Here is a 27,138-nt window from a genome sequence, read left to right on the forward strand (position 1 = left end):
GATATGACCATTAAAGAAAAGGAAAAATAATAAGTTAATAAGCTTGAATACAAATGAATAGAAATGGTGCAAAGTGCACCGTTTAACTAAAGACATGAAAGGCCCATTGTAAGGCCGAACTACCCAAGGCAAGTAAGCCCAAGAGAAGTGAAAACCCAATAGATAGGGCTTCGCCTTTGCTTCGTCTTTGTAGAGATGACCCGCGAACAGAGGATAAGCTCAGAGAAGGAGCTCAGTCTATCATCCCCCCTCAAGTTGAACGCCATCTTGAAGGAGATTCAACTTGCCAACAAGATTCTGTAATCGGAGTGCGGAAACTGGCTTGGTGAGAAAGTCAGCAGGTTGATCTTCAGATTTGAGGTAAGTCAATCGAATCAAACCATCTCTTATTTTGTCCCTGGTGAAATGGAGATCCAGCTCAATATGTTTAGTCCGTTCGTGGAACACAGGGTTATTAGCTATGTAGATAGCTGCTTGGTTATCGCAGTGAAGAATCATAGGTGATCTTTTATAAATCTTCAATTCTTTGAAGAAATTGGATAACCAGGTGAGTTCACATGTTGTGGACGCAATAGCCCTGTACTCTGCTTCAGCAGATGATCTAGAGATGGTATTTTGTTTCTTGGATTTCCAAGAGATTAGTGATTCTCCAATTTTGACACAATATCCTGTTACTGAACGTCTTGTATCAATGCAAGATGCCCAGTCAGCATCGCAGAATGCTTGTATCTGCAAGTTGTTAGTAGCAGGATAATGCAAAACATGATGCATGGTGCCTTTAAGATATTTGAGAATGCGATGAGCAACATGCATGTGTCCTTCCATTGGGGTTTGCATGAATTGACTTAATGTATTAACAGCATAACTTATATCTGGTCTTGTAATGGTTAAATACATTAGTCTACCTATCAATCTCCTATATTGCAGAGGTTCTTCAAGTTTGTTTCCCATGTCATGAGAAATCTTGTTGTTAGTATCTATAGGTAAGGTACTAATTTTAGTATTGATGAACCCTGCATCAGTAAGAAGATCCTTAGTGTATTTCTTTTGACACAAAGTTAAACCTGTCCTGGTTTGGTTAATTTCTAAACCTAAGAAGAATTTTAGTGTACCTAAATCTTTGATCTTAAAACAATGTCCTATATAGGTTTTGATTTCCTGAATCAAGTTTAAATCATTGCCTCCTAATGCCATATCATCAACATATAGGAGAAGCAAGACAATTTTGTCATTTTTGTGATAAAAGAACAAAGAGTAGTCAGATTTACTCTGTGTAAAACCATACTGCAGTAAAGCTCCTTTACATTTTTCATTCCATTGGCGTGAAGCTTGTTTTAATCCATATATGGATTTATTTAGTTTACAGACTAAGTTCTTATCACCTATATTATAACCAGGAGCAATTTTCATATAAACTTCTTCCTGTAAATCACCATTTAGGAAGGCATTATGCACATCTAAATGGTGTATACGCCATCTATAAGTACTGGCTAGGGCAAGAAATAGTCTAACAGTGGTGATTTTCACCACTGGTGCAAAAGTTTCTTTGTAGTCAAAGCCTTCACTTTGACTGAAACCTTGTGCAACTGGTCTAGCCTTATATCTTTCTAAGCTCCCATCTGAATTATACTTTATTTTATAAATCCATTTACAGCCTATTGCTTTTCTTCCTTGAGGAAGAGTAGTCAATGTCCAAGTATTATTTTGTATTAAAGCCTGAAGCTCTAAATTCATGGCATTGCGCCAGTTTTTGTCCTTTAATGCTTCTTTATATGATTTTGGTTCAGTGTACTTGGAAATGGATGCTATGAAGTGCTGATGTGAAGGAGAGGCAGCAGAGAAAGAAGCATAATTGCAATCATACTCTGCTAGGTAAGAGGGAATTTTTCTTATTCTCTTATCTGTTTTGATTCCTTGTCTATTAGTATGATTCATATTATCTGTCAATTCTAAGACTCTGGAATGATCATCATTAGTATGAGATTGTTGACCTATATCTTTATCTTTGAGAGGAAATTCATTTTCATAGAATGTAACATCCCTAGAAATGAAAATCTCATTGTTTTCTAAGTCTAACATTCTGTACCCTTTTACCCTTAAAGGATAACCAAGAAAGATACAAGACCTAGCTTTTGGTTCAAATTTTGAAATCTGAGGTTTGTTTATTTTAGCTAAACATAAACATCCAAAGGTTCTAAGCCCCGTATAATTAACTTCCTTTTGGTATAGAATTTCATAAGGTGATTTATTATCAAGGACCCTACTTGGGAGCCTGTTAATTAGGAAGGTTGCTCTCTGGACACAAAAAGACCAGAGATTTTCTGAAATTCCACTCTGAATTTTCAGAGTTCTAGCAACATTTAATAAATGTTGGTGTTTTCTTTCAACTACTCCATTTTGTTGTGGAGTATAGATGCATGTTTTTTGATGTTGAATACCTTCATTAATAAATAATTCTTTCATATCAAACTCTAATCCGTTGTCTGTCCTTATAGTTTTAATTTTCTTATGAAATTGTGTCTTAACAAAGTTAATAAAAGCTAAGATATACATTCTGGTTTGTGATTTAGATGTCATTAAATACAACCAGGTCATTCTAGAAAAATCATCTACAATGGTAAGAAAGTATTTGTATCCTTCTATTGATTGTGTGTGATTAGGTCCCCAGATATCCATGTGTATCAAATCAAAGCATGAATCTGTGTATGTAGAACTAGTGACAAAAGATTTTCTCTTCATTTTACCAAGAACACATTCTTTACAATCAAAGTCTTTATGGCTTGGAACTACCCTAACAAATCTGGACACAGTCTCAGATGGATGTCCCAGCCTTCTATGCCAAGTGGCATGGCTAACATTGTTAACAAAATGCCCTAGATTTCCATTAGCTTGACTGTTGAGTAGATACAAATTGTTATGCATCATTCCCATGCCAGTCTTGCTCAAAGTGTCCATATCATACACATCACATTTATTTTTCGTAAATATGATTGCACAGTCATGATCTTTAGTGAGTTTGCTAACAGAAATCAAGTTAAAAGTGAAATTAGGAACACACAAAACATTTCTCAGGATAATGTATGGTGTCAATTTCACTGTTCCTATATGTGTAATGTCATGTTTTAAACCATTAGGCAGGCATACTTGTGAATGCATGTTATGATAAGTATCAAAGAGGGACATATGACAAATTATGTGATCACTAGCACCATTATCAATCAACCATTTATGTAAATCTTGCTTATGATTAATGTTACCTTGAACAACTGCAGCTGTCCCAACTTGAAATTGATTTTGATTTCCTGTATTATCTCCTCTTGTCTTCAGAAGTGATATGAGTTGCTGGTACTGTTCCACTGTCAGCTCCATCTTTGTGCTTTGTTTTTGAACATTAGCATTTCCACCATCTACTTGATTTACTACTGCATTCTTGTTGTTGTAATTGTTTGTGGAATTCTGTCTTGGCCTCTTATTGTTGGGATATCCATGCACCTTGTAGCATTTTTCTGCAATGTGATTGGTCATTTTACACACTGTGCAAAAAATCCCTTCTTTGTTAGGCAGATAGTACTTGGAATTATCATATTCTTTCTTTGGTTGAGAAGCTTTAAATTGTGATCTTTGCCCACCATTATTGTTGGATTGCTTCTTTACTGCCATAGCTGAGGCCTCTTGAGTGATGTTATCCAATGGTTGATTCATCCCTTGCTTTCTTTCTTCTTGCCTAACCATATTAAAAGTCTTCCCACATCTGGGAAGGGTTCTTTGAGTAGGATCTGACTGCTAACATTACTGTAACTGTCATTGAGGCCCATTAGAAATTGCATGACCTTATCCTTCTCCCTGTCAATTAGGAAAGGCTTGTGAACATCACATATGCATTTACCACATTTGCACCTAGGCAATACCTTGTTTCGTTCCAATTCATCCCACAAGCTCTTAATTTTTGAATAGTAATCTGTGACATTCATGGCTCCTTGCCTGATATTAGATATTTCCCTGACAACCTCAAAGACTCTAGTAGCATTAGCGACTGAGTATATGCTTTTGAGGTCCAACCATATTTCTCTTGCTGATTTCCAAGTAGAAACACTCTGCAGGATGCTAGGGGAGATGGAATTGGTCAGCCAAGTTTTGATGAGGCTGTTAGATTGCCTCCAAAAGGGAAAGATGGGATCAGACTCATCTGGTACTTTTAGAGTGCCATCTACAAAACCAGACTTGTTTCTAGCTTCTAAGGCATTCAAAAAAGTAGAGCTCCGTAGATGATAGTTTGAGTTGTTTAACTCCAAAGTAATCAATTTGCTAATAGAAAAATCATTAGGAAATAGATGGTAGGGGTTTTGAAAAGAATTTTGGCTAATGTTTGAGTTTGAATATGGATTTTGCAGGTTGTAGGATGGTTGTTGTGATGCCACTGTGAAAGGTTGTGACATACTGTAGATGGGATTGGGTAAGAAGGTTGAATGGTGAGCATTATTTCCCATTGTAGGGATGCTAAGGCTTGAAGGCAAGTAACCTTGATTTATCGAAGGAACTGCCATAACTACCGTAGTAGCAGTGAAGTTGCTGGACAGTGTCTGTGCACTTCTCAGCATTGTAGAAGCATCAGTCATCATACCTGAAGCATCAAAATCTGTAATAGGAGGTAGGGGAGGATCAATGTATGGCTCCACCGGAGTGTGAGGAGCATCCACATGACCTTGCTCCGATACCATGAAATAAGTTTTGCCTTCCATGAAGGTTTGTAATATTGAAAGCAAATAACACAGTTAATAGAAAGTAGAGAGGAAGAAGAAGTGTGTAATGAATATTATCATTGCAGTGACGAGCCAACGGCTCCATTGCCACTTATATATGAAATACAAATGTGAACGGTCATTGTGATATGACCATTAAAAAAAAGGAAAAATAATAAGTTAATAAGTTTGAATACAAATGAATAGAAATGGTGCAAAGTGCACCGTTTAACTAAAGACATGAAAGGCCCATTGTAAGGCCAAACAACCCAAGGCAAGTAAGCCCAAGAGAAGTGAAAACCCAATAGATAGGGCTTCGCCTTTGCTTCGTCTTTGTAGAGATGACGCGCGAACAGAGGATAAGCTCAGAGAAGGAGCTTAGTCTATCAGCCTACTCAAACTTGCTGAATCAAGTGTACATTGGTCAAATTAAAGATAAGATGCAACATTCACTGAAGAACTAATTGAGACTTGATGCTGCTGGTCAATGTCAATGGCGATATCTGTCATTATTCTTCTGCTGCTTAATGCTAGCCTTTGGCCGTTGCAAGTCAACTTCATAACACAAATTCCCTGTCAAAGTACAACCACAAATTCCCTGTCAAAGTTTGGTCTGATCTCTTAGGGGTCCATAAATGCCATAAAAAAATGAATGGGCATTTATCAGATTGGATTTGGGGTTCTGAAATTCTTTAATGTTTACAATTCGCATCTAACAGTGGAGAAGAAGTTAGACAAGGTTTAAAAATGACAAAAAAAAATGTGGTGTGATGTGATACACGGATATAAATTGTAGACTATACGATTTTAGATGAATTGCGGAGCGCCCAGATCCAGTAAAATTCACACACTCAGATCTCTTTAAGCTGCAATTAAGCTGGATTTACCTTCATATACCATTCTGAGATTGACCTAAAACAAACGACTTAATCAACCTATTCAGGGTCCCGGCAGATTCGATATTCGAAGCATGGCCTGTGTCCTTGATGATCTCTAATCTTGATTTTGATCCCAACCGCCTGTACATTAGCAGTAAAGTAATGTTAAATGCAGAACAATAGATTATTCTGATGATGATTAGTGGTTTACTAATATAATTAATTTACCTCTGCAACTGATAACCCATGTATAATGGGAACACTTGATCCTTGTCACCCCATATCAGCAGTGTTTCCTTCCTTCCACGAAAAACCAACATGTCAAGTAGCAGAATATGATAACAATCAAGAACCCAAAAGAAAGACGAAAAGAGCAAGCTACTACTTGTGTTAGAATACAAGGTCTTGAATCTTCAGTCCTTTCCATCAAGTCCTCCAGTAGCTCTAACTTCTCCTTCCTGTGCGTTCTATATATCCCCTAAAACAGAGCACAAAATAGGGCCTTAATTATACCAAATTATACAATTGGGCTTCAAATGAAGCCGTAAAAGCACATATTCTTTAACGAAAAATGATAAAGATTCCAGAGTAGGAATCTCAGTTATCCTAATTGATTCTCAAGAGTTGGACGTTGACAAAATCCAAGTGGCGCATATTAAATCTTGGACGTACAACTCAACAGTAGTTGGGATAATTAAGATACCAAAAATCGTAGAAATATTAACTCACTCACATCAACGAAACGACTAACGAAAAAATTGGGGGTCCATTTGAGAGGATTAAACTTGAAAGTCGAGAATTTAACCAACAAACGCAGATCATCCGGATTATCAGGCACAAGAATATCCAATACATTTCTTCCAAATTTGTTCAGCTCCTTCATTTTTTGATCATCAGAACAACCGACTCCGGTACTCGCTAACACAACCTTATCGACGACCTCCGGATGTTTCTCCGCCATCTGGTACGCCACGTATCCGCCGTAGCTGATCCCGTACACCGCGAACCGGTCCAACCCTAACTTCTTCAGCCCTTCCATTATACACTCGGCTTGAAACTTATCACTCCGATCCGATTTAGCGGTGTGGGATTTACCGAAGAATAACAGATCTGGCACGTAGAGGTTGAAATGCTGAGACAGGGAAGCCACTTGAGTAGAAAATTGCCAGCGCGAAGTGCCTCCAAAGCCGTGAATCATGACCAGATCTGGTTTATCCAAGCGTCTATGCCTGGGCGTCCAAAAATGGATGGTGGTGTGGTCATCTAGATCGACGGTGCATGGACAGAGACCGCAGAACCAGAAGTAGAGAGACAAGATACAATCTAGGTAGACTGTGAGTGGAATCCGGTTGAAGGAAGATAAGACGGATCTGAAGATGTGAAAAAAGGAAAGAGTGATGGAGATATAGGAGGATAAGCCGCACCAAACCAGCTTAGAATACTCCATTTTTGAGCGAAGATGCAAGAACGGACAACTTGCCCTTAGATAAATAGCCGCCTGTGGAGTACCCGGCCGGGTTAGGGTGTTCAAAAAATATTTGAAAATATTTGTAAAATTATATTTGTATCTTGATCAATTTTACCCATTCAAGGGTTATAATTTTTGATCATTAAAAAATATGACTCAATTCAACTTGATCGGCCATTGAATTTTTAAACGTTTCAACTTGGGAACTTAATGTTGAAAAATGTTACAATGTGCACACATAGATAAATTTCTCATTGTTTGTTCAGATTTCTTAGTTTAATTTGTTAAATGCCAAATCAACGAGTTTATTGTCCTAACAATGAAAAATCTGTCAATTTGTGTAAATTGAAACAATGTCCTACTTTCGATTCACAAGTTGAAACATTTGAAAATATGGTGACTAAGTTGATCTAGATCATATTTTTCAATAACCAAAAGTTACATTATCTTATGAATTCAATGATATATTTTTTATTCAAAAAAAGAATTAAGTTAAAGTGTATGGCAATTCTAAACCGTTAAATATAAACATAAAAAATATCCGATGCATCTTTTTTTTGATATGTATTCGATTTTTGTTTGAGACAAAAAAATATATATATCATTGATATGGTAATCCCATCAAAATACAATCATAATTTTCAAACAAATAATAAAAATTATTTAGTAGTGTAAAACGTGCTTTATTGTTTTGGATGATTTGAATAACTGACCATAGACACGTGTCATCAATTGAGTGGTTTAACTTGTGAAACAAAACTGACTCAGTCAGAGTCCAACTATATCTAATTAAAATTGAAAGCAACGGCTAACTACAACAAATGAGTTACACGAAATTGACCACGCTGTCGTGTTAAGAAAGTCAACGTGTAACATGAAATGATGCTGAGCAAAAGTAGGATGAATTGATTACTTCATAAATAAGCTCACAAACACATGGGATACACAAAGAACAATTAATAAATTTCCAAAAATATTACATTACCAAAAAGGTTATAATTTCATAAATACGATACCCAGCAAATGAGCAACTGGTTGAGTGGCAATGACTTTGCATGTCCCTGACTGAGGTCATGGGTTCTAGTCTCACCTCCTCCGAATATTTACAAGGAGGTGTATGGGCTTAGTCTGCCCCTGCGTGGGCTTGATTTGTGCCTCCTGCTTGGGGCCTGTTGACACCTGTACTTTCATAGGCTTGATCTGGTGGTGTGTCTTGATTTGTGCCTCCTACGTGGGGCCTGTTGACACCTGTATTTTCGTAGACTTGATCTAGTGGTGTGCGAAACAAGGAGTACGCCCTTGTTAGAAAACAATATATCAAGCGTCCAATCAATTTTTTTTGAGTACAAGTAGAAATACAATATATGACACATCATCAGTTCAAGCCTATGAAAGTACATGTATCAACAAACCCCACGCAGGAGGCACAAATCAAGCCCACACAAGGGTAGACTAAGCCCATACACCTCCTTATAAATATTCGGAGGAGGTGAAACTAGAACTCATGCTCTCAAGTTAGAGACATGCAAAATCATTGTCACTCAACCAATCTTAAGAGTATAAATCTCATAAAAAAGTCAAATCAAATTGTTATTCACAAAGTGAAGATTAAAATAAAACTTAGTAAGAACTAATTTTTTGCAAAATGACATTTTGAGTACAATTTATTAGCAAATATAACGTTGACTTGAAATTATCTAGGAAAATAACATTTAGCGTCATCGGTATATGATTTTTAAAAAGACGCTATTCGGATTAGCGTCATCAATAATGATGTTAGTCAAAATAGTGAAATCATAGTGTTAATCTATTGAATCTCGTACATATAAAATAAACATAGTTTTTTTTTTATTGATAAACTATAATATAAACATAGTATCTTACTGAGAATATCTACATTTACATTAAAACAAAATTAGGCAAGTCCTTTATCGGCATCCTTATCTTCATGCTTGGCTACCTTAAAAAATATATAATTCAACATTTCAACTTGTCTGAAAATCCGTAGCAGAAGGATTAATTAAATTTTTGTGGCGGGTAAATTCGTTGACAATTTTGTGTATTCAATGAAGAACTGCCACAGTGCCACTCATTGTAAGCCATTGCAGGTTAATATCAAAAATTGGCTCTCTCAAGTTTTGGCATTTGTTGGCTCTAAAACAAATGAGTTTAGTCTTTAGGAGCCTATTCAGAGTGGCGTAGGATTCCCATACTTTTGCGCATTGATTAATCATAGAGAAATTATAATCGAAAAATCCAATATTGGTTCCACCCCTGAGTATTTCAATCACCAATCAGATCAGAGACAGCCACCTATGTCTCTACTGTTTGTCTTCCTCGTTTCTTAGCAAACTGCACTTCCATCATCAGCACTCCTTCCCCTCTCTAGATTGACCCTTGCTCTTCCAGAATTTCCCTCACTGTGACGCTTCGGTAACATCCTCGTCGACATTATATTCTAGTCACCAATTATAAATTCGAGCCATGCACCACGGTCGCTCTGTTTGCACCCAACTTCATCCCATTGGACTATCTTCTTGAGAACCCTCCATTTGGAACTCCTCACTTATAAGAGCATCCACAATGGGATGATTTTGAAGTACTTGATATGATACTTTCTTGATAAGTTAAGTGCTAGATGTTCACAATGGATATAATGGAGTGTATTTTAAGTACTTGAAATGTTACTTTTTTGATAAGTATAGCGCTACATGCACACAATGGGTGAAAAATGACGCTTGAAAATTTAGTTGTGGAAAAATGATACTTGAGAGTTGGAGTATGTATATAGTTGATGAATAGTGAAGAGAGAGATGATAAAAAGGAAGAAAAAGATATGAAAAAGAAGAAAGAGATGATAAAAAGGAAGAGAGAGAAAATAGAGAAAGTGAGTATGGAGTGTTGGAATGTATGAAGTGTTGATGAATAGTGTATATTGTGAGATTTAATCATCCAATTAAATTGTGCCACGTAGGATAAAGGAGGAGAGAGAGAATAATTTTGAAGTACTTGATATTTCAAGCATCACTGTGGATGCTCTAACCCATTGAACGCCGAACAGTATTACTTCTGAAATCCTCGGAAGAAGAACCCTATATCAATCCAAGGTACTTAGTGCCAGAGGCGGACACACGCCTATGCAACTGGGGGCACAGCCCTCAATGGCCCAATAAAATTCCCACTAACTACATCATCGGTGAATGATAACTTGATGCATAGGTTATATATTTACAGGTCATTTGGTTGATAATTGTTTGTGATGAGGGTGAGATGAGGGTGAGATGAGGGCGAGATGAGTATGGGATAAACATGGTCATGTTTGGTATAAAATGAAGAGTGAGCATGATTATGAGAATATTAATATTACAATTTCCATATTACCCTTTTTTTTTTCTTTTTACAAAATAAAATAATATTTTATAACAAGGGTAAAAGAGTCTTTTAAACATAAAACTCATTATCTCTTATAGAGAATAATCATTCGCACAATTTTAATGAGCTTGACTATTCTCCACAAATGGAGAATAAATGAATGAATTTGAGATTCCACTCTTCAAAAGTCAATCAAATAAGAGAATATCTAATATCATCCTCATTTCTCACAAAACACCGGCCAAAGTCTTGTGGAGTGGGGTGTGTGGGATTCGTGCAGTGTAGACATGTAGTAGTGGTGTATGCGCATGTGAGACTCATATGGTCACATGGCCATGTCTTGGGTGTATTATTTTTTCTTAAAATTGCTTCCGTTTAAAAAAAAAAAAAATAGTTTGGTGGGGCTATTTTTTTCAATTCTTTTAATTAATTTTTCCTTCTCGGGTGTTGATTCATTTTATTTCTTGATGGTGTCCGGTTTGGATTATCTTAATTGATTTTCATTTCAATTAGAAAAAGTGCTCAAAGAACAATTATTTTAAATGTAGTGAATTGACTGATGAATCGCCACTACTTAAAGCAATGACACTTTGTAAACCATTATTTGAGGGATCATTTGATGACACGTCCTTTTACACTACTAATGAATTTCGTTGTTGTACAGAGCAACAATTGCTGAGAGCACTATTCAATTTTTGAAGAACCACCAAGACCAAAAGGGACCAGAAGCTCATCTAGGGGTTGGTGATGAATAAATGATTTTTTTTAGTGTAATAAATTAACGAAAGCATTATATATCCATAATTAGGGGACATATTAATTAGATATTTTAATATGAAAATTTTAAAAGATTTTAAAATCAAAATTTTCAAAAAGATTTGTTCTCTCTCTTTTATCTCTCAAATATTCTCTCTCTCCACTCATCCATAATATATCATCTCCCTACTCCCTCCTCCCTCCTCCCTCCTCCCTTCCCTCTCCACAAGATGCTCCTCCATGGGTCAAAATAGGGTTTTTGTCCTCCGATGATCATTTTCGTCGGAGCTTGGCTAGAAATGGTAGTCCTCTGTTCGGTGACTTGTTTGGTACCAACGGTGTGATGAACCATCGTCGAAAATGGTTGGATTGAGCTAATTTTTTTAGTGATACCCAAAACTTCATGACGTGATTCCAGTTGACTGAGCGGTCGTTGGAGGCTGAGATCGATTGAGTTCCACTCCTTGTCAACTGGGGGTTCTTTTGGAGGTGGTGGTGGCTGAAAAGTTGGTCGGATGACAAAATTATCATCTTTGGCCATGGTAGAGCTGTTGATGATGATATGGCAGAGTAGATTCTGCAACAAATTTCTTCTTTTGTTGTTCCACACATGTTTCAATATGGCAGAGTAGATTCTGCAATAAATTTCTTATGGCAATGCCTCATTAAAATCACCAGTGATTTATTACATTGACATTGCAATTAATTACATTGACAGTGTAATAAACCACTGGTGATTAAACTTGGCATTGCTTGTTAATTAAGCTTGGCAATAGCTAATTACCCATTGAATGTGACTAGTATGAAGCCAGAAAAACCAAAGAGAATCACTGGATTTTGGAATGCTCTTGTTAGGTTTTCGAATTGGAAGAGACGAAATGAAAAGGCTTTCGTGAATATGTACACATGAAGATATTCCGTGAACCACATTTTTTAATTTTTCAATTTTATCTAATCATCAGCGGAGTCAACCTACCTACCACATAGATTTGGTATGACTAGAGCTACAAATAGTTGGGCTCCCTACCACCTCCAACATTTCAATACGGTTCGATTTGGGACTTTTCTGGAACCAAAAATTTTCGATTCTGCTTATTTCGAATCTAATCCAAATCGAAAAGTGGAATTTCTACCCTAACTTGATGGACATTCAGGGGCAAACAGCCGTCCACTCATTAAAAGCGTGTAAAGATAAAGCTGAAAATCACAAAACAAATCATGAAGAAGGTAAAATCTCTTTTCTCCAATTATGATTTCGCACTTACTAGTCCGAAATTTAAACATAATGAACAAAAATACTATGGAAATCAAAAGAAAAACATTTCAAATCTTCATTAAAACCCCTTGTTTTCAAATGCCGCACTTAGAATAGGGTGATCTTACTTGCCACAGCTAAAAAGAAGTCCTAGACAGCCGTCCAAAAAGCTAAAATTGAAGGAAAAAGGACTTGAATTGTATGTGAATTATATTATTCAATGATAACTTGAGAGAAAAAGATACCCTAAGCTCATTAAGTTTAGTATGAATATGAGGCTTTCCATGTCACTACTTTTATCAGAACAGTTCCTAATAATTATGTTGGCCATTTCACAAGGTACTGTAAATGGTGGGTTTAAGCATAAAAATTCAAATGTTAATGGATTATTCAATTTTTTTTCAAAAAAATTCAATCTATGTAAAAGCGCAACGTTTAGAGCTTATACGTCGCGTCATGAATTTTTTGTTTAAAATCTATGTAATTTATATCACAATTGTAATTTTTTGTTAAAAAATAAAAAAAATTTTATGTAATTTGTATCACAATTGTAATTTTGACTTTAATTTTATAAATTACATAGATTCTAATTTTATTATTATATCCAGGGGCGGAGGAAGGGGGGACTACACTAGGCTATAGTCCCCCCAACCCCCACACCCTAATACTGTGTGTGTGTGTGTGTATATATATATAGCATATATATGTACACACAGATATACTATATATATATACACTACATATATATCCTACAACATATATATACATGTATATACTACATATATACATTACTATATATATGCACATATATACTTATATATACGCTATATATATATGTTTGTATATATCTTTTATATGTATTTTTTGTAAGTGTATATATATATATATATATATATATACATGCTTGTATCTTTAGACTATGATGTTTTATTACCTAATAGTAATGAATGATACATAACAATAGTAACTTTCATTCTATTATTATTTATATTAAACAATAATACAAAACAATACTTACGTGTTCTAGTTACGTGTTCTAGTTGTATCTTACAAGGTTTTTAATTAATTTTCATCAATTTTAATATGTATTTATGTTAAACTATTGGGTTACTTTATGATACCAAACATCAAGATGAATTTTCATCCATAATATCATTTTAATAAGTTGTATTGTTATAAAATTGTCCTAAAAAAATTTTTTGGGGGCAACCCCCTGTAAAAATTTTCTGAACAAACTAAAATGCATCAGCCCACCCCATGATTAATTCTTGGCTCCACCCCTGATTGTAACATATATATATATATATATATAGTTTTATTTAAAATTTAAATTTTTGTTGGTTTCCCGCTCGTTACATTGATTATTGACCTTAGTTTTTAAAATCATATCGTACCTTCTGTGCGACTACGACAATTTATTTGTCACAAAATATCATTTAAGCAGTCAAATTTTCATTAACAGGATTGGTCCATCGTCTTCACTCTGCCACCGTCTTCACTCTGCCGTCATGACGGCGATGCAGATACGGACACCCCCTCTCTATGTACATCATTATGCATGTCCATTATAATCTAATGCTTTCATTTGGTAGTTCAATCTTCTCTGCAACTTGATTGAGGACTAAGAAATGCAAAGGGAATTGAAGCCATGACTTGCTGATGTTGACTTTGGTCTCTGGTTTCTTCTGTCAAAACAGAGAATGGAGTGGCAGCTCCAACTACCCTTCATGTGCGTGAGCGATGAAGAGTTGATCACAGATTTCTACCAAACTCCTTTTTTTTTTCTTTTCTTTTTTATTCCGGATTTTCTTTTCTTTTTGATAGCTAACAGTCGTTCTTTGTGAAGGAGTCCATCCTCTATTTGCTTTGTTGTTTCTCGTATTCGCGGGTGGAACTGATCGTGGGGTGGGCTATTGGATATTGATTCGTTTGAAAAAAAATTTGAGCCATTGTTTAGGGTGCATAAGTATTGTTGTTTAATATTAATAGGTTCAGGTTATTTTTTTAGAACACATAAGTACTTTTCCTTATTATTAAGTCATAAGTGAAAGGAAATTGTTCAAAATCATAGTCTAAATAACAAACCTATATATACACAAGCTAAAAATACAAATAAAAGATAATCAAGATATTTACATAAAATATATGTATAAGTACTATTTTTATTAAAAAAAAATTGTGAGGCTCCAACCTAACGTAGCTCCCCTCCCGCCACTCCTACTGTCCCCCATAAAATCCACGAGTTTCTATTGGTCTCTGGCTCTCTGCTATGCAAAAAAAGCAGATTTTGGCTGTCCCATGAAGCCCATCTTCAAGACTTAAAATGGTAACTTGAGTCACACCCCGGTTTTTTCTAAAGGCATCCAATATAAGTTAACCATCCCTTATAAAAATCAATTAACGGGGTGTCTTTAGAAAAAAACAGGATGTGACTAAAGCTACTTAACCCAAAATCATTCAATAAAGTTGAGCCCATTGGACTAGACAATAAAGTTGAGATCGTGAAGGAATGAGTTTCTTTTTTAATCTAACAATAAAAGTACACACACGAACCATATATGTATCCTTTTAACTCACACAGACATGCAAATGCTATAGTATTGTCAATACTGTAGCATTTGTTTTCCCTATGATGTCACTCCGACAGTCCCATGTAAATTAGCCTATCTATCTCTTGGTGAGGGGTTTGGTGCTGGCATTTTATAAAATGGTACTAGAAAAATGACATTTTGATTGAAGAAAATATTCAAAGAAATCCGCCAGTACCCATTCTCAAGTTATCTCTCCCACATTTACATATTAAAATCTAGTCTTGCTCATTATAAAGAACAAAACTGAATCCCAGGGGGGCTAGAACCAAACAAATACTCTTCCAATAGGAGTTCTTCACCATTTCCAACTATGGAAGAAGTATGAGCAAAATGCTGCCTAATATTTTTCCAAATGCAATCTTCATAAGCCTCTCTTTTCTCCTTATATCCAAGCTAATATTAATTCCTCCAGATTCTTTCATTTCCATGTAAAGATCACTCCCACCTGAAAAAGGATACATTGATCAGCCCAAACTATCAACTTGCTATCCCAAAGAGGGAATTGAACCAGGCAGCAGAAGAAATAGATCGAGGATAAGGAAAGTGCTGATCCTAACCCCCATCCAATAACAGAATACAGACATGCCTAAACAGAGAGTATCATTTCCCCTTGCAAAATATCCAAAGTGATGGTGCTTTTTACCTACTTTTTTTTGCGATCAATTGTGAATAGGAAGTGTATCAATGGAGGAAGAAGTTCTGGGCTGGGAGGGGGTGGGCGAGGAGCTGACTGCTGAAGGATCATGTTGAGGCATTTCCATTTATTGCAAAAATTCCAGACTGCCAAGACACTCTGGAAGTAATTAGGGCATAGCCTGCATATAAAAAAAATCAATAGCTTGGCCCTTCGTGAATTCCATTTAATCACTGCGTCTGAAGAACATCCATACAGTTGCACTGTACAAATACTAATAGCTTATGTACAAGAACTTCTTACAATTAAATGGTGTATACTATAAAAGGGTGATCCACCGGTGGTCAACTTCTCCAACCAACCCTATTACTTGCAGCAGGACCTCTGGTAGTCAAGCCCCGGTCATACATTCGCTGGATTTCTTCTCTGTATTCCGTCAATGACTTGTCGGGTAAAGACGGAGTTAGCTCCACGACGTCCCCCATCTTCAGCCTGCAAGTTATATCACTCACGGGTTCATGGTTAAGCCTTGGCCTTAATTCTTCCTTGACAGGGAACCCATATGAAGACCACCTTGAACTTCCCCGCCTAGCTCGTTCCATCAGATCCATCATTGTTGAGTTTGCAGGGAACTCTTGCACTGACATCTGCAAGTTCCAGGCACTCAAATGTTTAGAAACATCATCTCAAACGTGGATCAGAATTAAATTTCATCCCAAAAAATGCACCAATAATCCTAGGCAATGGAAATAATGGCAACATAGCAGTAAGAAAGTTGATGCAATGTTTATTTGTCCCAACAGGATGGCACAAAACATCTATTCGCGAAACAACAACCAAGTCTGGCATGGGCATGTTCAGTGTCACTTGATAGACATCGGAATATCCGTTCAGTCATCAGACAAGTTATCAGTACTCTAGCTACTCCCAACTATTCAGCACAAAGAGTGACCATAAAATTAAAACCAACCTTGTCATTCTCGATCAGGATAACAAAGACAGGTCCATCCTGGCCGCATTGGGGCTTATAAGAAAATGGGCAATCATCTGAGTGAAAAGGGAATGTGCAGGGAGGCTTGATTGAATCATCATAACCAATAGAACAGTGGTCTTTGCTCATGGCTTCACAGTGCCAAGTCACCACCCATCGTGCCCACTCGACCATCTGAAGAACAAATGACGAGTGCTGACAATCACCTTCCTTGTATCTCCAGTGAGCTGCAAATCCAATCTCGGCTTGCAAATGCATCTCTCTGGTTCGAATTTGAACTTCAAGAGGAACCATGTCTTCGCCCATCACTACTGTGTGAAGAGACTGATACCTGCAAAATAAAACCAGTTAGAGAGAAAGGGGTAATCCTTAAAAAAAGAAGTTGCTTTCCATCAATTATATACATACCCGTTGAACTTTGGTTCTGTTATATAATCCTTGAATTTTTCAGGTACTTCAGACCATAACTGATGAACAACATTCAATGCTTTGTAGCAGTCTTCCTTATCATTAACAATCAATCGTAACCCATGGATATCATGAATTTCATCCATGGTCAGCTTCTTTCTGCAAAAAAATTAAAATAAAGTTTTGCCACATCAAATATATTTCACCACGCCAATAATATTCCATATGTAAGAATGATCATTGATCCAAAAGATTTACTTAATCCATCTCGAAATCCAGGAAGGTATATATTTCAAGAACTAGAAGACAGGCTATTATGTTACCAAAGTATGAAATGTTAACCTAGATTAGCTCTAAGACTCATGCCAGCATAAATATGATTACATTGTTGGCGCAATGGAACCACTCAAAAGGCCCACATTCAAGAAAACTATAGTATTTACACAAAATATCTGTAACTTCGATCCACGATCCAAGTTCAAGCTCATAATAAAGAAAATACATTTCCCCAAGGAAATAGGAGGCCATTTGTGGCTGGATCTAGTCAAGCAACCTGCCAGTGACACCAAAGTAATTGCCTAAGACTAATATAAGCTTGTATACACAAAGGTTTCTCCTAATAAAAGTTTAGATGAGTGCTGATCAAAAGTATGGGACTGAGTGCTTGCCAGTGTCTGGATCCACATGCATGAAGTCATGTCTACAAAAAAAATGCACATCAGAGACAGAAGGGGGGAGGAGAGAGCCAGGGAGGGGGAGGGGGAGGGGGAGAGGGAGGGGGAGAGAGAGAGAGAACGTACTTCAACATTTTCCGGTAAATGCTATACAAGCTTTTATGCCGCCCTGACAACACATGGAACGAAATGGCTTTATCCTTGAGAGCCTGCTCTAATTTTTCTATTGCAGAAGTAATCATAGCTTCATCACAGGTGTCCACAAGCCTAGATGACAATTCTTTGTGCTCTTCTGGGTTGAGATGCTTAAAGCATAAATTTTCTAGCTGTACCTTCCATGTATAGATTCCCAAACGACTCGCCAATGGTGCAAATATCTCCAAAGTCTCTTTAGCAAACCTTTGCTGTTTGACCAATGGCAACGCATCTAGAGTCATCATATTATGCAGTCGATCAGCCAATTTAATGAGGACAGCCCTAGCATCTGCCATTGCAAGGAACATGGTGTGCAAGCGATCTGCCTCAACAGTTTTGGATGCTGTATTATTCTCCCTTGCAAGCTTACTCAATTGACTAAGTTTAGAAACCTGAGAAAGCAATTAAAACACCATTAGAAACTCTTAAAAGATCAAATTTTACAAAACTAAAAAAAGTTTCAAATGCTTATTTTTAAAAAATTATCACAGTAACATTACTGAAATCTTATTCATGGAAAAGATCTTTCAATAACGGACGGATGCTAAAACAAAACAAGAAAGACATGTCAATTAGTTAGTAAACATAAAAGGAAAAAAAGTAAAAAAAAAAGAAAAAAGAAATGGAAGGGCAGTGGTGCAAGTTGGGATGGAAGAGAATACGAGCACATGAAATGTCATCATCAAAGGAAAACAGATGGGGATATAGAACGATGAATAAACAGAATAAATGCAACTGGTGAGCTAGCAATGAGCAATATGTTTCACAAAGAATTCACAATAGTCACATGGTTGGAAAATATATTATTCTCTCAAAACTCAACATCAAGTCTGCAAAACTGCAGCTTATGCCAAATGATTTACAAAGCAAGCAATCCAGACATGATTTTATTTGAAGCATAAGACAGAGAATGGCTACGACCCATGAGCTAAAGATATCACTCCACATACGACCCTTTCATGACATAGCATTAAAATGATAGCTACAGTCAGACCACAATTACACACCATTCACACATCCAGTATTCATCAAGTATGCAGCACATGTGCACTGCAACATCATAATGCTAATTTGACAAGCAATGCTACTTTCAAACATACCTGTTTTACATGGGTCCAATCTATAAATACACTTTAAACCATAAAAATCACGTCTTACCCCTTCTACCAAGTCAGCAACCCCAGCTCCAAATGTCTTGAAAATGCAGTCGTAGCTCAAAAAACAGTCATCAAGAGTGTCATGCAAAAGCCCTGCCGCAACTACTGTAGAGTTGGCACCAATCAATGCAAGCAACACAGCTGTTTCCACACAATGCTGCAAATATGGACCTCCACTAGCACGCATCTTCAAAACAAACAACCAATCAATCCAAAAATTGCTAACCCATGTCACCAAATTTCCAAACAACATAAAATCAGAATTCTATTACAATTCACATCCAATATTACCTGTCCTCTATGTGCCTTTTCAGCTTCATAGAATGCCTTGACAACAAGATCCTCGCAAAAGATTTTGTGCTTCAATTGCGCACCAAGTAGCAAATCCTTAGCATAGGGCTCTAAGTCATCCTCCATCAAACTATCCTCCATATTAAATGTCAATTCATCTACGGCAACAACTCCCACATCTAGGCCAGCACCACCGTTCACCTCAAAACTAGGGGAATCATAATCCACACACGACCCTAATGCATTCCTAACAAACCCATTGAACAATCCGCAATTCCCGGCCCCCCGAATTCGTACTGGAGGACTCCTCGCAACAGCAACCCCACTGCTACTACACGAAACCGGGCCTTGCAGCACCGAAACAGGGCTATTATCCCTTTTTAGAGAACCAGCACCAAAATTACTGGACGAATAGCAAAATGAGCTACTAAATTCTTTCAATTCATCACCTCTACATGACCCCAATTCTTCCCCAGAGCCAGAAAAAGTCGACGGCAGCGCGTGTTTCACCGTGGTCGAAGAGAAGAGGCACGAGAGGCCACCCATCGTTGGGGGTTTCTGCGAAGAGGATGCCGTGGATGATGCAGATGATGAAGATCTCGAACTCAAGTCGAAATCATAACTCGCGTGTGAATTAATCTGGCAAGGGTGCGGTGCTGCGCAGATGCTGCTTGGTGGACTCGCATACACCGCAATTGTAGGGACCGCAATTGTAGGGACCCCAGATCAACCGAAATTTCTGGGATTAATCAAATACTGCAAAAGGCACCTACTTTCTGCAAACCCAAAAAATTCCTTCGAAACCCAAAAAATTTACCAGAAATTTGTACGATTAATCAAGCAATCAATTTGACTTCAGATCAAGGCGGGCTTAGAAGGGGAAGAGAGTTGAACTGTACGCAAGAGAGTCGAACTGGCCCTAATTTTTCTTTTAAAATCTAAACAACGAAAGTGGAAGACGTATCGAATTAAGAGGCGACAGAGAAACCGAGAGGAACAGAGCTTTCTTCCTCTTTTCCTTGATACCATGAGAATTCTTTTCTGCTCTGTAATTTATTAGATTGCTTTTGCTGCCAGGAAAAGGAGGGAGCTGAATTTACATTTCTGACCTCGAATAGTAACAGAAACAACTGTAAAATATCTAGAACTGGATTTACTGTTACGAGTGTCTGGTGCTGCGGTGCATGCACATTTCCCGTGTCTTGTAAGATTCTATCGTATACAGCCAAGCCAGCCGTTGTTGAACGGTAAGATGTTTAGCATGTATAGGACGGTCCACTCACTAAGGTGCCGGTTTGAGTCCTCACCTTCAAAAATCCCTTTGTATCAAAAAAAATTCTATAATATACAGGTGGTCCAGTTTGGAAACCCATGAATCTCTCTTCAATAGTTATTTGGAAATGAGTAGTGCTAGGTAACACTAAGAGTCCAAGTCTCTTAAATTAAAATTTAAATCATTTTAACTCTCAAAATACATGTTAGATTTTTTGAAAACATTATATATTCAAAATAAACACATAAAACTCTTTCTAACAAGATTTATTGTCGACGAGTTTTATCGAGTAAATCTTAATTCCATTGATTTTTTCAATGAAATTTTAAAAACAAATGAATTCAGAACTAAAACAATAAATTATTGATTGTGCTTTAAAAAACAATACAATTTATATGAAAAGAACGAATTTTAAATAATGAATTATGGAATAAAAGAGTGAAAAATAAAACTATGGAATAAACATGTTAGGCTCCTATGAGTTACCAAAGTGATGGACTACATGTCATTTTGCTTTGAAAATTGGAATATCAGGATGGTTCACGCGGAAGTTGTTGATCATGCTAATTAGATTATATATAGTTGCTTTAAAAAATAAAATTGTTGCACATCCCAGTATTTATCATCTCAAAAATATTTCACCACTTTTTCATTGAGTGTGACGATATGATAACAAGGGTTATATTAAAAATCACACTCAATCAATGAGTGTCACATACTGTTGGGATGCTTTTGGTAGGATAAATGATGAAATTATTTTTTTTTTAAATTTTAATCTTAAATTATAAATTCGAAACCCTGTCCTAAACCTTAAACCTAAATACTAAATCCTACCTCCTAAATCCTAATATTTTATTTTCCATTAAAAAACTTGTCCTAAACCTTAAACCTAAATAGATCCATAGAAACACAATCAAATTTTCAATGTACTTTGATTTAATTTATGACTTGGAATTATATTGGCTTGGATTCTTCCATGCACCATTTTGGTGCACTTGACAATCATCAAAAATTTTTTTATAAATTTAAAGATACTATGCATTATCATATCGATTAAGATAATAATGTAATTTTTTTTGGAAAAATCTAAATTTATTAAAGGAATTTGGTAATAAATATGAGTTGTCTATAACAAATCTTGTTAATTTTTTCAGATTTAAAATTCAATACACCATACGATGCACCAATCCTCCCCGAATCCTATATACTTTGATTCATATGAACAAATTATGCTTGAATCCTCCTACCATCAAACAATTTAATCAAAGGTTTGTTATAAATTTTTTAGTTTAATTATGCTTAGGTTTTTGTTTTATGATTTACTTTTATGTTTTACTTTTTTAAAAGAATTAGGCAGTTTAGTGATTTTTCTTCTAAAAGCATATTGAAAACGAAATAATCATGAACACAAACACACATATATATATTCTTCAACAAATATTTAACTTGATGTATGTAACATTTATTTGTGGCCTAATTAGGGTCACAACCATTTTGGGGTGTGTTGGGTCTAATTTAACCTTACTAGCAAGTGTACTAGTCGGCGACTACAGTACAATGATAAGCAATGGTCGAATCCATAGGGACGGAGTTATGTCTAATCCAAAAGTATACTTGTATGTATGTATGGACAGTGCAAACAAAGTAAAGATCAACTCAAGTTTGTTTGGTTCAGTAATTAACTAAGGACAAGCAAACAGTAAAGTATTTTTGGTGTTTTCTTGGAATAAGGATGCAAATCGAGCTAATGCAATTTATAACTAAACGAGCTAAAAGAAATGGAATACGATTCAAGATGAGAAAGAAGCACCAAGGCTTCGGAATCAACCAAGGGTCACTGATTTGCAACAAAACCAATTCACACACATCAATAGCAATCCCGGAATAACGAACCCGTACCTAGATCGGTACTAGCGCGCCTAGGTCAAATCTCCCTAAAATCAATTACTAGCCATCTCATTGGTCTAGGTTGGATGTTACTACACATTTTAGCCATCCTATTGGTCTAAACATGCATAAGAATTAATGAAGTTCCATGGAGATAAGGGTTCATACAAATCGTCACCTAATTAAAGGGAGACACATTCATAATCATGAGTTTCATGAAGCATAACCTACTTGACATTTTACCATCTAAGTAGATTCAACAAACAATTTCATTCAAACCCTAAGTGGTGATCAAACACAAGGAGTATGAAGAATTTGCAATCCAACACAAAAACACAAGATTTATACCCATTAATCGACTACTATATATGTGAATCAAAGTAAAATACAAATCATTCAACCCAAGGCTTCATCCTAGCCTTGGTACAAGTATTTTAGTTACACATCGGGAGAGAAAAACAAAAGAAGATAGATGAGAAAAGCATGAATAAACCCAATGAGTTGAGAAGATCCAAGTTGGGCTGAAGAATCTCTCCTCCTAGCTCCAAGAATCACCTTTCCCCTCTGTTTTCGCTCTCCAGAAAATCAGTTTGAAGTGTCAAAAGTCCTTTGCGGCTAGGGCAAATCGCGAATTAAAGCTGGCCCAAAAGCTGCTTTTTGCGCCTAGGCGTGTTGAATTCACGCCTAGGCATGAGCCTCTTAAGTTATGTTCCCTTCAAATCATTGCTTCCTGGACTGGGCGAATGAAATTATCCTGGGCGTGCACAAATCATGCGCCTAGGCGCACCTCGCCTAGGCGTAAGCCTAGGCATACTTCTTCACCCACAAAATCTCTTCCTCCTGGACTGGGCGCAAATGATGAAGCCTAGGCGTGACTAAAATTCGCCCAGAACAGCTTGAAGACTTGTTCTTTCTCCAGTCGTGGCTATTTCAGCCCCTTTTTCCACTTTTTGATACAATCCGCAATTAATCAACACATAAACATACTCATTATTTATCAAAAGGAAGCTTAAGAGGGGGAGATTTCTACCAAAAATAATAGGTATTATCATACCTATTAGTGTGCACTTGGTAATCCATGTATTTGCATAATAGCTTACAAATTACGCGTATCATGTAAATATATAATAATTAACAGATTTCATAAAAATAGAAGTCATAACCTCCAAACAGAGAAGACGATCTCCTTACCAATGAGACTATAATTTAATTCCTTATTCGTATAAGATCGTATTTACAAATTGAATCTCTCCAAAATGTTTGTCAAACGTTATACAATAGAAAGGATTCCATTTGTTTTTCATGATGATGTATATTTGTTTATATCCATATTATAAATACAAACATTTCTTTACTTGAATATATATTTGGATTAATGGATATCTAAAATCTATGTTCTAATCTAAAAACTTGTTGATAGTCGAACTTAATTGGATTCCCTAATTTGGATTTGGATTATTGAATTGTAATTTTCTAGCAACTCGACAAAACTAAATTTTTTTTTCTCCAAATTATCATGATCCCAATAGGCAAATACCAACATTAATTAATCCTAAATAGAAATACTTAATTGTTAAAAATAAGGTTAAGTTCAAATAGGTCATTGAAAGATATTTCATTTTGTAATTAGGTCATTCAAATAAAAAAATTTCAAATTGGGTCACTTAATATTTCAATTTGGGTTAATACAACTTTTGGCCACTGAAAGATGGTCTATGTTCCAAACTGGTCACTGACTCTCAAATTGCCCAATTTCGGTCAATCAATCTGCCTGCGTGGCAGGTTGATCGTTAACCATTGATGTCACATGGTTTATAATATAGGTGGATATTATTTTTTTAAAATTATAAAATTTCACTAGTGTGCCAATGTCCATCATCCCCCTCTTCAGAACCAGGATGTTCATCAGCACCATCTACCTCAACACCCCCTGATCATCACCACCTTAACCACAGCTTTGTTAGGGACCATATTGCTATCAGTTTTCTCCAACATAGACATGTATGAATCCAACACCTCATCATATTCATCATCTAAAGTCACAACACCACTAAAACCATCACTGCGGCCTACCCTTTTCAATCTATTACTTGACCTAGTCAAGGGTCTCCTTGGTACATATTTTGGCTTGTCCATAATATGTATTGGAAAAAGGAATGAACAACACCAATGAAAATCGACAGATTGAACAACTTGTTAAGAAGAAAAACAAGCAAACTCAACAGATTGACAACAAAACAGAATTTAGGGTTTTGAAGGTATTTCAGTGAACACATAATCTTCTCATTCACAACGAATCACACACAAAATAGATGAAGAATTCTCATTCATCACACGAACCACCAAAGGGAAGGAAAATGAACAGGAATGAAAAGTTAACGACAAAATGAAACTTACCCAAAATCTGAATCGAATCGCGTAGTTGATCCCAGTTCATGGCTGGAATCGCAGAGAATAGAAGCTATTGAAACTTGAGAGAGTAACTAGGGTTTGTATTCGTGAAGTTGGAGGCAAATGGGCAAGATTTTTTTTGGGCTTTTTATTCTTTGTTACACATCAGCAACGCTAAACACTGTTATAGTTCCGTTTGCCATGTGGGCAATTTGGAACACGGGTCATCTTTCAGTGGCCAAAAATTATATTAACCCATTTCAATTTTAAATAATTAGGTCATGAGGTTTAATTCTGATCAATTGGTCGCTAGTAATTGCTGACATGTCCATAACTGGATCCGGGGGCTCTCAAATTCGAGAGTAATTTGAGAGTCTAAAATCCTTAAATACTGACCACTTAATAAATCCGACGGCACACACACGGTCATGTGTCCATCCAACTTTTGGGTTCTCTATCGCGACTACGTTCCTTTTAGTCGCTTATGCATTCTTGACTTCTTTCTTCAAATGAGACAGGACTTGGATTAGATCATTAGTTCATCAATGTCGAAAGAATATGCAAAAGAAAAACAATCTAATAAAGGCTAGATGCGTCCTTTACTTCTGGGTTTACAATCATTAAATCTCGACAAAGATCACCATTTACAAAATCTACGCTCAAAATGGAACAATTCGTTATTATGTGTATTGTCTTTGTAATTTTTGGGGACTGATTTGATTTCTTTTAGCCTGAGAGCTGGAGAGTTGGAAAGTTTTTGTTGAAATACCTTAAGGATTTTGTAGATTTGCACAGAGGAGTGGAGAATTGGAAAGTTATCGTTGAAGTACTGTAAGGATTATGTAGATTTGCACAGAGAGAGGAGTGGAGGGAGGGGGAGATCTAAGGGAAATCAGATTGTGTTAGAGCATCTCCAACGAATCCCTCAAAATAGAGAAAAAGATATTTTGAGGGACCACTATCTGAAACGCCTGCTCCAACGAGAACAAACAAGTCAAAATGACTAAAAATATAATATGATATGCGATGGAAACAAGTGACAGTTTTTTTGACCATTGGATACTAATTTGTGACTCTGGAATTCTCAAGGAATTCTAGAGCCCCGTATACGTAAACCCCAATGGTGGGTCTTTTTTGATGACGTTTATTTTTTATAAAGAAAATGCAAATGATTGGTCCTTTAATTTTAACATATTTACAGGCATAGTTGGCGCATAAAAAAATATTTTAATCTTTCGAACTTTTCATCTTATCCCAATCATGAATACTTTAATCCTTTTGTTGGAACTAGAGTGCATTTGCTTTTAGAAACAAACATCTGCCTCTCTTTCGTCATGAAACTTGCATGTGGGGTCCACTTGTGAATAATGAATAATATTTGCGTTATTATATGTAAATAATATTTTAGGGGTATATTTGAGAATTTGATAGGGCACTATTCGTTTTCCCATTCCAAGAAGCTTTAGAACTTGGGGAGTCCATGATAAGGACTCACCCTTCATTGTATGGTTACCAACTTTGATTCATTCCTTGTCTCTTTGTATGTATGAATCAACATTCAAGTTTCGTGGCGTGCTTTTGTTGATGCTATTTTTGCATCTACTTAATTGTTTTCTGTATATGATATTTATATGAACATTCATATTCTCCCACTCATGAATTTATCTCAAGAAAATATGATATATTTCACTGAGATGAGGTATACACTCTAAATTGTAACATTTGATACTTGATTTGATTGTTGAGAAAAATACTTATTTGAGCGTTGAAGTGTCCAAAGGTCACGAAGTGTCGTGCTCTTTTGTAAGAGATTTGTCGTATACGTTACAACTTGGACTCCAACTGCTGACGTGTGAACGAACTACATCATGTTCTAGACGAACTACAGCTCAGCAGTCGTTTTCAGCCATTTTCGTGCGGGGTTATGTCCAACACGTGCGTTTGGCCAGCAGCCTCGTAGACACGTGGTCAACTGTTCCACTTACACATGCCGTAGCTGGGTTAGTGGGCGGGTACGGTCATGGTCACATAAGCTTTCACGCTCCCTGCACGTGCCCTTATATAAATTATAAAGCCTTATATAAATTACCGTCGGCTGGGAGTCTTAGGTTGTGTTACAAAGAATATAAATAAATATAATAATACAAGGTCAACAGAGATATTTTATAATAGTTCAGT

General features: G+C 36.3%; 3 protein-coding genes across 5 annotated transcripts; all 3 read right to left on the reverse strand.

Moving 5' to 3' along the window:
- Positions 1-3,698: 3,698 nt before the first annotated feature.
- LOC120002627 lies at positions 3,699-4,718 on the reverse strand. The gene has a single exon (XM_038851388.1). It carries the CDS (start codon positions 4,716-4,718, stop codon positions 3,699-3,701), a length of 1,020 nt encoding a protein of 339 aa, XP_038707316.1.
- Positions 4,719-4,789: 71 nt separating this feature from the next.
- LOC120001211 (lipase 1-like) lies at positions 4,790-7,128 on the reverse strand. Its single transcript, XM_038849431.1, has 5 exons — positions 6,351-7,128; positions 6,003-6,095; positions 5,846-5,913; positions 5,627-5,758; positions 4,790-5,312 (listed from the first exon to the last, which is right to left on the reverse strand). Exons 1-4 carry the CDS (start codon positions 7,062-7,064, stop codon positions 5,629-5,631), a joined length of 1,005 nt encoding a protein of 334 aa, XP_038705359.1. The 5' UTR covers positions 7,065-7,128; the 3' UTR covers positions 4,790-5,312; positions 5,627-5,628.
- Positions 7,129-15,140: 8,012 nt separating this feature from the next.
- On the reverse strand, positions 15,141-20,436 carry LOC120002274 (probable GTP diphosphokinase RSH2, chloroplastic). Of its 3 annotated transcripts, none has more exons than XR_005469142.1 (8): positions 19,410-20,436; positions 19,120-19,305; positions 17,893-18,353; positions 17,093-17,251; positions 16,664-17,015; positions 15,997-16,340; positions 15,707-15,874; positions 15,141-15,504 (listed from the first exon to the last, which is right to left on the reverse strand). XR_005469142.1 is itself a non-coding variant. In XM_038850965.1 (6 exons), exons 1-6 carry the CDS (start codon positions 19,953-19,955, stop codon positions 16,038-16,040), a joined length of 2,007 nt encoding a protein of 668 aa, XP_038706893.1. In that variant the 5' UTR covers positions 19,956-20,436; the 3' UTR covers positions 15,882-16,037. The 3 variants fall into 3 exon arrangements, 1 of the variants encoding a protein (XP_038706893.1); XR_005469143.1 differs by having other exon boundaries at positions 15,703-15,874; XM_038850965.1 differs by lacking the exons at positions 15,141-15,504; positions 15,707-15,874 and having other exon boundaries at positions 15,882-16,340.
- Positions 20,437-27,138: the final 6,702 nt, after the last annotated feature.

This window comes from Tripterygium wilfordii, chromosome 7, assembly GCF_013401445.1.
Source record: "Tripterygium wilfordii isolate XIE 37 chromosome 7, ASM1340144v1, whole genome shotgun sequence".
In the NCBI taxonomy this organism is placed as follows: domain Eukaryota; kingdom Viridiplantae; phylum Streptophyta; class Magnoliopsida; order Celastrales; family Celastraceae; genus Tripterygium; species Tripterygium wilfordii.